Source organism: Natrix helvetica, assembly GCF_964273705.1.
Source record: "Natrix helvetica genome assembly, chromosome: Z".
Classification (NCBI taxonomy): Eukaryota; Metazoa; Chordata; class Lepidosauria; order Squamata; family Natricidae; genus Natrix; species Natrix helvetica.
In genome coordinates this window covers 50626650-50640058 of record NC_138554.1, presented here as the reverse complement: position 1 = coordinate 50640058, position 13409 = coordinate 50626650, and the positions used below count along the sequence as shown (strand labels likewise).

The window sequence follows — 13409 nt, the reverse complement described above, 5'->3', positions numbered from 1 at the left end:
TATAAATATTAATCTTATATTTTGCATTTTAAATTTTATATTGTTTTAAATTTTACCTTATTTTAATTGTGATGCTTCGATATTAATAAACATTATGCACACGCAATTTCCCATAAAGATGTCATTTAGTGAGAAGTCACTAGCAAGCAATTATGATTATGTTTCTAATACGGATGAATCTGACAGTAACGATACAGAACCTTTAGCATGTTTGAGTATAAAGCAAATCATAAACTAGAAGCTTCTAATATATATCTGCTTATGTAACGTAACAGAAATATTTCAAATATTCCATCTGTTTTATATACTGTGTCTTACACCAATATTCTGTATAATACCCTGGTAAAATAAGCCAATGTAAACATCGTATAGCAGATAGGGAAGGACGATCAAAGCTTAGGGCCTAGTGAGTCTCAGGCAGAAGTGATCTGAGTGGCAGAATGCTGGTTCATAACTTGTACTTTTGGTCAGCCTTTTATCAGAGTCCTAAATTATTCTTAAAAAAAGATTTCGAAACCTACAGACCTTAATGTTGCAGAACCACAGAGCCCCAAGAGATTATTACAGCTATCCAAGACATTTCACAAAGAACTTCTCCTCAAAACCTGAAAGTGGCCACATCTTCTAGAAGACATCTGTGGCCATATTAAAGTCTGATGTCCACTTATGAATATTTATGCACAAACAACATTTCTGCTGGTACTGCCAGCAAAGTAAAATGGATTTGTGTGTGAACCCATGCCTTAAGGGTTGTGGACTAGCCCTCCAAAGAATCACGCAAGTCCTTTAAAGGACGTGGCTGTTTTAAAACCTCCAAGAGGTTTCACTTATGCTATCATAATACTTTACAAAATACTTGCTTCAAAGGCTTTGCACAACCTTAATGGCTATGCACATTTGAAAGGGCAGTTTCCCTCCCCTAGCTTTAAAGCAATTTTCAAGCAACAGCAAAGTCTACAGTTCCTGCAAGTATACAAAAATTGATGAAACTCACATCTGGCAACTGCACCAGCCACCAGTGGGATATAGTGTCCTTGGCTGTTCATCTTAACATGCAACAAATCACGTAGTTGATCATAAGAAGTGAAATAGATCACGGTAGCAGGGACAGCCATAACTCTGAAGGAAAGAGAATGTACACACGTATAGAAGCTCTACTAGTTCTGATCTATTATCAATATCTATCTCATGATATCAACTCCAACATTTTGCATCAAAACAAAGAGTGCTGTAATTCAACAAGCAGCCCTAAGAGAGAGAGAGAAAACCTTGTAATTCTGAAGAACCTAATTCTGGATTCTGATATTCAAAAGTTTGAGTATTATACAGTTTGGGCTGCAATCAATTGAATGGACTTCTCAGAAGCCATGTAGGAAGTTTTGGATATAGGTCAAATGGACTTCCATTCATTGGCAAGAACAACTTTGATATTCTCAATAAACATCTCCTCTTAAGACTACAGATTCAGAATTTGCATTTCCACAGGAAGCCCTTTGTTCTAGGTACAGATCCCGTCTCAATCCTGGAAATAGAAATATTTGCTCTCTGAAAGAAACAAAGGCAGAACTGGAGAAGGGAATCAAAGGAGAAGTTACCAGACCAATGTTGAGAAAAGGGGAAACTGATATAATTTCCCAGAGCTTTAGAGTGAAACTGGAATTTCCAGGAAAAGGGGAAAGTAGAAGGAAATAGTTGATCTTGCTTCAAAAACAGTCAGTATTTCTGTAAATAGAGATATACAGTACTTGTATGTTCTACTCAGAATTCAGATTGGACTGTTTCTTGTGTGATAACTATGCTAAATCAAGTCTGTTTCTTTTTATTGTGCTTCTAGTCAAGCTGGTAAATTTGATGTAATTTCAGTTTTTTTCTCATTCTTTTAGTTGAGCACTTGAATATTTACAATGAGTTACTTTATAACCATTTGAACTCCATGTAATCTCCCTTTTAAAATTCTGCTACATAAATTTCTCTCTGAAGTGCCATCTTATACTATGCCTACAGCATTTCTTCTGCATTTTGTCAGCCTCATTCAGGGCTACTATATAATTTCTGGGCCACAATTTTGAACATTTGCATTTACTTTTTAAAGTTTAAAAAGGGGTTATATTTCATCCCTTCCCTTTTTGGTGATAGCATTTTCTTAGCTCTCTCCCTCTTAGGAAAGAACTGAAATCCTGTATCTCTAAACTATTTACCCAGGAAGTTACATATACATTATTCTCATTTTTGTTTCATTTTGCTTTTCAATTGCCAGATTGACAGTAAAGGTAGAGCCCAGCTTGGACTTAAAGACTAGTCTGCAGAACGCTTCTACAGGTAATCAGACAAACGGCTAACACTTGCAGACCCAGAGTCCTCCATTTTATTGCACAAGTATCCAGTTGGGTAAATTTCTGGAGGTTTTTCCCCTCTCCAATTCAAAGGAAAAAGCTGCAGAAAAATCCCTCTACTCTTCAATCTTCAGGAATACAGACTGGAGGCAGGGAGTTTAGTTTTTGCAATTAATTGGGACCGGGAGGGGGGGAGGATCAACAGTCCCTATGCACTGGGGAGAGCAGGGATGGCTGGTCATTATTTGAAGCAGTTCATTTAATGTTGTCCTGACCCTAGTGGGCAGGCTCCATTGCGGTTATCACTCAAGGATTATCTATACTGGGTGCAACACCTCTCTTTCTCTAGAGGAAAATGCTAGGTGAGATATACTTGGAAGACAGGAGGTGAGAACTGGAATTACTCCACTGTTATCTAAAAAGGGTGAGTCTATGACTTCTGGATGTGGAGGTTTGAAAATTTTAGCCTTCTATTCTACAAACTCAGTTGATTTTTTACAATTAGTAACTGGGGGAAGGAGGGAGAATAGATAAGAATATTTTAAAGCAGTAATAATTGTTTATGACCAAGACTTCTGTTGCCTGGATTTTTATTTTAATCATTTTTAGACTCACAGAGTAGGTGGCAGGCCACTCCACAAGGATCGAACACCTTCATGCCGTATTATCTTCACAAAAGCATCCTAAAATGAACAAGAGCAAGAAAGTATACACATGAAGAGACAAGTTAGCATGAAAAAACCCCCATCTGAAGTGTTTTAAAGCATGCATAGTTTGTCCACTCCAATTTTGCTAAACACAAAGTTAGGGAACATTTTCAGTAATCAAAAACTTCATGCAGGCAAGTGAATAGCTAGAGAAGAAAAAAGTATTTTTCTTTAAAGCAGGTCTATTTTTTTTCCATGTTCTCCTCTGTGGTAAAAATTTCCTCAGATACACACACACACACACACACACACACACACACATGCATACATATATGTGTTGTATTTGTGCTGATAAATAAAGGGAGACTAGTATAGATCTATTTCAAGCTATTTAGCTCTCATCAGCTAGCCATACCCTTACTGGGATTAGCTGATGAGAACTAAATAGCTTGAAATAGATCTATACTAGTCTCCTTTTATTTATTTATCAGCACAAATACAACACAAACATAGCAAAGGCAACATTAAAAATAAAAATATGGTTTTCTGCCTGGATGGTCTTCTGTAATGAGCCGAAGGACAGAAAGGAGGAGTAGTGAGCTCCCTCCCATATTTGGGCATACCAGGGGGTGTAACACAAATGCATATACATACACACACATACACACACACACACAAAAGTCCTGTCCTGTGAGCTTAGTCGACATATTCTTTTTAGGAAGGTTGTTGAGAAGATGGTCAGAGATGAAATGGATTACCTGAATCCTTTCTATGAGTGTTTAGACCTATATACAGGACAGAAACAGCACCTACACAATGCTTGGATGATCTCTGGTGGAAGCAGGATGGGCAGAGTACATCTATTCTTTTTTTCTTGACCAACACACACCCTTGAAGCTTTTGATATTAATGACCATGATATCCTTCAGGATCAGCTTTGGGGACTGAGAGTAAGCAACATGATGTTGCACTGGTTCACTTCCTCCACAGCTGGTTTTAGTCAGTGTTGATTGGGAGTGAGAGGCTCAATTCTCAGCTCCTACTCTGTGGGGTTCTTCAGTGCTTGATGCTCAATCCAGTCCTATTTAACATCTACATAAAGCCACTGAGTGAGATCATCTTTCACCATGGGGCAAAGGTACCATCAGTATGATGATGATACCCAGTTATACATTTGCACCCCTTGTGAGTTAAATGAAGCTGTTGATATCCTTCCTTGGAATCTGGAGGCTGTGGGAATCTAGATAGGAACAACAAACTTCAGCTGAACCTTTACAAGATTGAATGCCTTTGAGTTTTGGCCCTTCTGTACCTGAGGTTTTACCATCTATAATGCTGAACGGGGCTACATTTCTCCAGACACACCTGGTGAGCAATCTGGAGATCGTTCTGGATTCATGACTCCTGCTCAAAGAAAAGGTGGCAATCATGGGCAGGGGGCTTTTGTACAGCTTTGTATGGGATACCAGAAGGACTCTTTCCTAGATCAGTAGCTCTACTCTTAATCATTGCTTTTCAGATTTTGTTGTTTATCAGATTATTTAAGTCAGGACTGTCTGATTCTATATTTTAACTGGTTTTTTTTCTAGAGCTGTATACCACCCAGAGTCCATTAGAGTTCTGCAGCCAATAAACTTAAATAAATACATAAATAATTTTAAAAAACTGATTAAAGAGGCCACTCTTCTGCTTTATAGAGCCACTTTTTTTTCCAACTGGATGCATCTCAAATAGGCTAAACTACCTCTCCAATGGCATACATCTCTAGGGGAATGTTAGTATCTTTAATTCAGCAACAACATAATTTGACTTGGTTTCTTATTAAGCCCTTTGTTTCCAGGTCTTAAACAATAAATGCTTCCTTTTTTAGAGGATTTGGATGCTTATATGTTCCATTTTGTATTTTAATAGGTATGAAATACTACAACTTCTGAAGCTCCCAGGCAGGCCAGGCTTTGCCCATGCTGATTAGATAGGAAAATGCATCTGGTGGTGGTGGATAGCTAGTCTAAACTGTTAAAGCTACCATACTTTTGGTTACTCCTAAGCAAATGTATATTTATTTATTTTCATAGTTTTCTGGCATATAATCACATGCTGATTTTAAAAACAACACTCAACAATTTTCAACCAATAACAGTATCTGACAAAATAAATAACAAATAATAAAAGCATAATCTAATACTGTATTTTTTTTAAAAAGGCAATGAGGCAGATAGCTCCACACCTCAGTGGGAGTAACTCTATCCGCTAACCTTGCAGCCCATAAGTGAGCAGAGGTCCTCCCTCCCTGTGTTGAAAGGAGATAAAAATATTACTTCTACCAGTTTTTACCTTTGAAGGACACTGGCAACACAGGAAGCTTAAGTAATTTGTTTAACTCAAGTGGAAAACACAATCTACTTGATCTCCTTAGCTGGCAGAGGGCTCTGCCCTTTCTCATGTGGAGCCTTACCAGAGTGCCAGTAAAGTGAGTGGGAGCCTTATACCAGGCTGTGCAGCTGTTTCCATTCTGACAAACGTAGAGATGGTCCATGAGGCCATTGCAGTAAAGGAAGCATTTCCCTGTTGAAGAGAGGAAGACAAAAACAAAGGTTCTCAGTGGTAGGGAATTTACACATAGTTCGCTGATTTGCTACAAGTAATATGTTTCTAAATACTTTGCCTCCCATAAGTATAGTTTCTCAATGTTTAAATTTCTCAATATTCTATGTTCCTCAAACACTTTATCTGCCCTCTTTTCATATGCTCCCAATGCTAGCCATGTAAGCAGAGAAAGCAAACACTCAGTGCAGTTTCGTGATTCTAGCCTTCACAGGCGCAGGAAAAAGCTTGCAAATGTGCAGCCTGCAGCTGGGATTCTCTCAAAAGCAGGAAGAAAGAGACAGCAAGGGAGATTTTGGATGCTCTGAAATTATGGCTTCAGCAACATGCATAGCTTTTTCTCTACACGAAGGATCTAGGACTTATCTAGGACTTACCTAGGATGACTAGGATTCAAAACTAGATCAGCTATGGCTAAAGCATTGGTCTCAAGTGTATCATATTCTCAAGCCTACAGTATTATAATATAGCATTTTCAAAAATCATCTTTGAATAAAAAATCTTTCACCAGCACAGATATAGACAGTCATTGTTACCAATGACAAGGAAAAGAAACTAATAGCAATAAAAGCTCATATCCCAAAAAAAATGAGAGCCTGCTTACATGTTGTGATCAGATGACAAAAAATAATTTGTATTTCCACTTTGCCCAGATGAATAGAACTCACATCTTAATTTACTTATAATTCAGATAATGATGATGACTCTCCTAAGAAAGATAGGCTTATATCTACAGGCTATACAAGTCTGCTTATTCAAAGATAGAAGAATTTATTTTATTTGAAGCAGGGCAGGAAGGATTATTTCTTATGAAGTGCCCTGCTTTGTTATTTTCCAGTTCTACTGTTGTTGCCAGTTGTTCTCAGACATTAGTTTAAGCTGATTATAGACTAAATCAGTGAGTGTCCAGCTTACTCCATGTCTGCATTATCCACAGCAAGCATTAAATTCCAGCATTCGTGAGTTCCCTTTAAAAAATTCCTTTGGATTTGTGAGTTGCTCTATTGATACCAAAACTTATATGGTTTTCATAATTGAGATATTATTCTTTGTTTGTTCATCCAATTTATCAGTGTATATTTCTTAGCTATCATGATCAAGAAGTCATTTATTTTTAAGTGCTATTTGTGTTTAATAGTGCATAACACACACGTGTTGCATAACCCATCTCAAAGAATTTAAAGTTTCCACCATAATAGATTTAAGAGGCCCAAGAACAAATCCCAACTCATGTTTAAAAGGCTGTTTTTATGAAAAGGAAACATCATCCATGCAGGATGATATCCTCTAGGCTAGCGGTCCCCAACCTTTTTAGCACCAAGGACCAAGTTTTGTGGAAGACAATTTTTTCACACACCAGGAGGGGGATGGTTTCGGTTTCACTCGCCCGCCCACCGCTTACCTTCAGCTGTGTGGTAACAGGCCACAGACCAATAATGATCTGTGGCCCAGAAATTGGGAAACCCTGCGCTGGACAGTATTCACTTGGAAAAATCACTAAATCCCTTGAGTTAACAACACACCAAGCAAGCCAAACCACAGATTTTTTAAAAAAATTAAGATCCCAGATTGGATATAAATTAAGTTAATGAGAAAATTTATTGAAAGAAAAATGAAGAGGAAATATGCATAAACTGGGTTAAATGTCTGTGAATTTGATTGGTTGAAGATGGAAAAGGGAAGAAATAATTACCCATTATCACTACATGCAGTGATGAATGCATTTTGTGCTACTTGATTTTTAGTTCCATCTATGCAAGCTTTCCATTAAAGCATTCTAACTCACCTGATTACAAAATAAAATGTAAATGTTTCTATAGTGTTTTCTTTTCCTATATTGGCAATAAAGATGAAAGTGAAGATAAAGCCTCTAAAATCTTAGATCATGGAGCAAGATTTGTCTGAGCAAAATCCAACATTTGGGAAGATATTCGGTATAATTATTTCTGATCAGAGAATGAAAATTTGCAGGAAGATATTGTATGCAAAATGCATACTGATCCAACCACATGTCTCTCACATGAAGGAATTACATCAAAGAAGAGAAGAAGTTACAAATCCTCTACTCAGAAGAGATAAGGGAAGACTCTACTTTGAAAGAGTATGATGCCTTAGAAATGTCCTAGCCTATGTAGGATTAGAGAATCTATGTAGATTCTACTGCCTAGATTACAGCCAGTAAAATAAGATGATCAACTCTTAAACTACTACAGGGGAAGGAGAATTTTCCTCAGTAACCTATTGGAGGCTGAAGAACAACAGGGCTGAAGTATACATTTTTAATACTCTCTTCTCTGCCAGCTAAAGGGATAGATTGCTTCTAGCAGATATTTTTAATTGATCTCTTATATCTTAAATTAATATTGGAATCACATACAACTGATTCAAGGCTGAAAAATACTTTTTCTTAAATTAGGACCTGAAGTAGAAAGGTGAGGAAACAAAGTTTTGGGGTAAAACCTTTCCCTGAATATGGTACCTAACTGCAAGGTTTTCATTTAATGAGAATTTTCAAAGAAGCTATTCCCCTTCCTGCCATCTAAAGGGCTATACTGCATACACTTTGTGTATTGGATGACTCTTCTCTCCTACTTTCACTCCCTAGAGATCAGGCATGTCTAACCTATAGTGGTGGGTGATGTGCGGCCCTGTGCAATTAGTAATGTGTCCCCACAAGATCATAAACTACTAACATTGTTATATGATTTATATACTTTTGCTACAGTATGTATCTTGTATGGGGTCCAGAACCATTCCTTTCCTCTCAATGTGACCAAATCAAGCCAAAAGATTGTTCACCCATGCTACATATATTAATTTATAATAGGTGATTTTGATGAGATCTTAAGAGAGAGGCAAAGCAGTCAGCAACCTTCCATTGTGCAGTTACAACTCTACACTACGGCTGTTCCAGTTATGCCCCTGAGCTTTCTAATTCAGAACCTGCATTCAAGTTTACTTTCCCCTCGTTATTTTCTTCAGTTTTGTTTTTGATAATAATAGCAATGGTGATTAGACTTATATCCTGCTTCATTGTGCTATATGGCACCCTCTAAGTAGTCTACAGAGTCAGCATATTTCCCACAACAATTTGAGTCCTCATTTTATCACCTCGGAAAGACGGAGGGCTGAGTCAACCTTGAGTCAATCAGGATCGAACTCCTGGCAGTGGGCAGAGTCAGACTGCAATACTGCATTCTAACCACTGTGCAACTACAACTCACATAATATTATGTGGATAGTTCTCAACTTGTAATCGTAATTCAGCCCAAAATTTCCATTGACAAGCAGGACAGTGAATTTCGCCACGTTTTCAACCTTTCTTGTCATAATTCTTTAATGAATCACTATTGTTAACTTAACAACACAGTTGTTGAGTGAAATAGCTTCCACATTGACTTTGCTTGGCTGATCACAAAAGGTGATCCTATGACCCCAAGGCACTGCCAAGCATCTGAATTTTGATCTCGTTCATAAGGATGATGCAACAGTTGAGTGAAAAACAGTAATAATTCACCTTTTCCACTACTGTTGTAAGCTCAAACAGTTACTAAATGAATAATTGTAATCCGAGAACCATCTGTAATATGCCATTTGGAGGTTTTTTTCAGTAGAAGGCTGGGTAAAAATGGCTAAACTAAATTTGGAACTCAGGTATTTTGCTAATTTAACATTATCATGGTTGATCTATATGTATATGTTGGCATGCATAAACATTTCAGAGTTACTTAGAATAATTCCATTTAATAGGATACTAATAGGATTTAAAATCTAAAATCCCCTAAAATCTTGGAATTATGGGATTTAAGTCTAGTAGGCTAGTTCACCTAGGACCACTTATAAATTTTCATTAGAACAAGGGTTACATATCAATAACTTCTTGATTTCAATCCAGCCAATACGTTACAGCAGTTTCTCTGACCTGATGCCTTCCTATTATCAAACATCAAGCTATCACAGTTAATTACTTCAGTGATTATTGGACATAGTCCTAAACATCAAGAGGCAACAAGATCAGTAAAACTGCATTGTCATTTATTTCCCATTGCAGACCAATGAGTGCTAAGTTTCTCAAGGAAGAAAGGATGGAAGGAGGGGAAGGACTAAGAACCTACAACACTCCTTTGGGAGTGAGAACAGGAAAAGAGTTGGAGAGGTGACCATGGCACCTTAGCTGGGAAAGCACCTGAAATACTCACATTTGGGCTGGTGAATGCTCCAGGGCATAGACTGTACTGACAACACTGAAAGAAACAACATGGACACACTTAATGACAATTGGGATTAGGAAGGAGAAACAGTTGCCTAGAGGGAGTTCTTCAGGAGCTTCAGCTGGAGCAGGAGGAGTGAAAAACCATTTTGAAATTTATTAGGCGTTTTTCCTTTTCTTTTTGATAGAAAAAAAAATGCAGATGCCGACGATTCCACCCAACTAGGTTTCTTCATTTTAAACATATGTCTAAATACTGTGGCTTATGGTGATGAGTTTGAAAATGTGTGACCCAAGCCTGATTAAAAAGAACTGAAAACCTATATAAATCTTCCTGACGCCTTCACTCTAAAAAGGTTTAAACCATTTTATCCAGGCCTGGATAAAACTAAAAACTGGAGATAAATAATAACTATAAATCTTCTCAGCATGATCCCCTGCAATAACTTGGTCCCCAAGTCAGCTCCCTTTATGCATTAGCGGTGCCTTTCCTAAAAGTTAGTCTTCAACCCCCCCCCCCCCCCCAAAAGCAGTTAGTACATATCTCTTGCACAGTATGATTTTAGAAGCTAGATGCAAGAAAACGCTGCTCTTTTAAAGCACAGAAAGCTTTTCCAAGCAAGAGAATAGTGACAGAATTTTTTAAAGGACAAAGTGATAATTAAATCATTTGCTTCAATGATGGTAATCAACTTGGATTAGACAAATTTACAGAGAGAAAATCAGCCAATTACTATTACTGTAGTCATGTATAATCCCAAAATACTATTCTCAGGGTCAGCAGTAGTTGCTGAGTGTTTGCTATTGCACTGGTGAACCTGCTAATGACTTTTCCAAACATGTCTGCTAATATTCATACGACAAGCACACCGGACAGGGCAGGATATTCATCTGATTCTATATAGCACTTCTGATGGGTTGAGAGATCATATAAATGTATAATACAAACCTAAGCTCCAAATTGCTATAAATGGCTTGCAATGTACTGCATGTCCGTCTTGAACTTGAGTCTCAGTAGGTTAGAATACTCCCACAATAACACAAACTTTTCCTTCTGCAATCAAGGAGTAATTACTTACCTTTAGAGAATGGGGTTCTCTGAGCCTGCAATCGGATTTTCACTACATCCAAAGGTGTGACTGAAAATACAGTATTGAAATGTGTGATTATGTGACACTTAAGCAATACAGCATGTCAAAACACTGAATAAATATATTGTTCAGGATCAAGTGAGGTTTGTATTGGAAAAGGCATTTTAAATGACAGTGTCTTTCACAACATGTTTGTAAAGCCTATGGACGTAATATGACCTCTTCAGTCCGGTCCTCTTCTGACATACCATAGAATTTCCAGCTGAAATGGTCAAAGACGAGGATTTCCGCCATTTGGCAGAAACTAAATTGGAAAAGGGTGATCTACCACAATGACAACATTGCAAAAATTATCTTTCCTTTCTTTCACTGTCCACAAAATCACAATAGAGAGAGGAGAAAAACAAAGTACATAGGAATAATACTCACACACTATAATGCCACTAATCCTCCATGTGGCATTGAAAAGTGTAGCAACTTATCTTCTGAGCTTTGTAAATACTATCCAATCACACTTCCTCTCAAATAAGTTTACTTAACAGAAAAAGAAGCAACGTATACCTTATTGTCTAAAGGAAGTACCAATCAAATTGACATTTGGCAAAACAGTGCAGATATCATAGCACACAGCAAGATTTATCTTCTAATTCAATTCATAAATAAGAATACTATAGAAACAAATTTCATGTGGAATGGGAAACGATGGCTCCTTTATGACTTGTGGACACACCATGCTGGCTCAGGAATTCTGGGAATTGAAGTTCACAATTCAGAAAAATGCCATCATTTCCCACTCTTGGCCTAACAGAAGAACTCCACAAAAACATATCAGTCATCAGGCTAGAGAAAAAGTTTCCTTTGTACAATATCAGGATACAGCAATGAGACACTCATGGTATTCCAAAATACAGTTTGCAGCAAAGTTAAAAACACTAAATATCTTACAATATCATCAGAATTTTCAGAATGTCAACAATCATAGATGTTATGCAAACCCGATTATTCTTGTAAGATTTTGGGATTTTTGCAATAATTTTAATCACTTGTTTTTATATGGGACTCAAAGCATTGGTTGGCCCAATGTTACATCTGCAGTAAATGAATCCCACTCACTATATAGGCATGTCTTCTTCTTTTTTTTTACTTTGTTTAAAATATTGAAAACCAAACAGAGGAAAGAACTCCAGGAATACTGGCTTGGAAAAATACATGTATCACTATTTCAATAGTGTATCAATCTAATTGCAAATTTTGACAGTTTTGCTATGTATTTGCAGATTCAATGGAAACTGTTTCACAGGAAATCATATTTACATTTAAGCAACAACAAAAAAACTACACAATAAATGTACTACTTAAATTGGAGTAAGTAAATAATACGATAATTGGAAAAAAGCACAAACAGAAAAGAGGTAGGTTTTCAATAATTGCAGAATTTATTATGTTAGTTAGATGGTCAGCCAGATGTTTAGATTGGATTTTACATTTTTATCTGCCTACCAAATCCTTCACAAGGACCTGGGAGAGTAGATGTTGTTTGATGGTGTTAAAGGTATTGTTGCAAGATGTAAGCTTCCTTTGGCAATAGACTGATATTATTATTAAATAATGTTATCCTAGACAAGATTGTCAGTTTGGTTGATAGTAACATTTCAAATTTCATCATTTCAAATTTCATCATTTCAAATGATGAAAAACATTTCAGCATCCAGGTGGAGGAGGATATTAAGAAATGGATCAAAATACTTTTGAGGGAAGAATTAATGTCATGAAATTTATTTTCCACCAAACTGTTGAACATTTAATCATAATTCCATTTTGGGTGCTTGGCAACCAGCTTGGTTTACAGGCAATTGTAGTGCTCCACTGTCACATGACAATTTGCACCATTTTTTGCAAGTGTGCAACTGGGGGGGGGGGAGGAACCCACCTATTCAGGCGAGCAAATTCACTTAACAAACACAGTGACTCACTTTACAACTGTCATAAAATCAGTTGTAAAATTGAGTCAGCTCACATGGTGACCTAATAGCTATAATCACCTATGATCAAAATCCCAGATGCAATAATGGTAGTTAAGTGAGAAATATCTATAATTGTTAAATTTTTATGGAGCAAACACATATCCAAGATACTTTTCTTATGGCTATGGTAGTTTTAAATAGAAAAAATACTGAATATGTACCATGTTTCCTCGAAAATAAGATAGGGTCTTGTTTTATTATTTTTTTTGACCCCTGAAATAAACACTTGGCCTTATTTTTGGGGAGGTCTTATTATTTTTGATGTACAGGAGGTGGCGAGCGTAGTCATCTCATGGCTGCTGCTATGTCGCAATACTTTCAGGGAGGGCTTATTTTAGCGCACGTGCTCAAAAGCCTGATTGAGCTTATTATCCGTGGAGGTCTTATTTTTGGAGAAACAGGGTAATCCTGAGGACACAGCCTAAGAGTTATTATCTATTATCCTTGCCATCTAGCAAATTCCTATAGTAGTACTAATTATAGTAGGTATTTGATTATTT

The 13409-nt window shown here is 37.0% G+C and overlaps 1 protein-coding gene across 3 annotated transcripts in view; it reads right to left on the bottom strand.

Annotated features, from left to right (window-relative positions):
* Nucleotides 1–13409, bottom strand: part of SLC25A39 (solute carrier family 25 member 39) — a 31007-nt gene that overhangs the window by 5997 nt on the left and 11601 nt on the right. For 2 of the 3 annotated variants that reach the window (XM_081933314.1, XM_081933312.1), the window contains exons 3-7: nucleotides 10874–10933; nucleotides 9784–9828; nucleotides 5436–5545; nucleotides 2949–3016; nucleotides 995–1119 (exon numbers count right to left, since the gene is read on the bottom strand). In XM_081933314.1, the coding sequence (XP_081789440.1) occupies nucleotides 995–1119; nucleotides 2949–3016; nucleotides 5436–5545; nucleotides 9784–9828; nucleotides 10874–10933 (408 nt within the window). The remainder of the gene's footprint in view (nucleotides 1–994; nucleotides 1120–2948; nucleotides 3017–5435; nucleotides 5546–9783; nucleotides 9829–10873; nucleotides 10934–13409) is intronic. The other variant, XM_081933313.1, reaches the window with a different exon arrangement.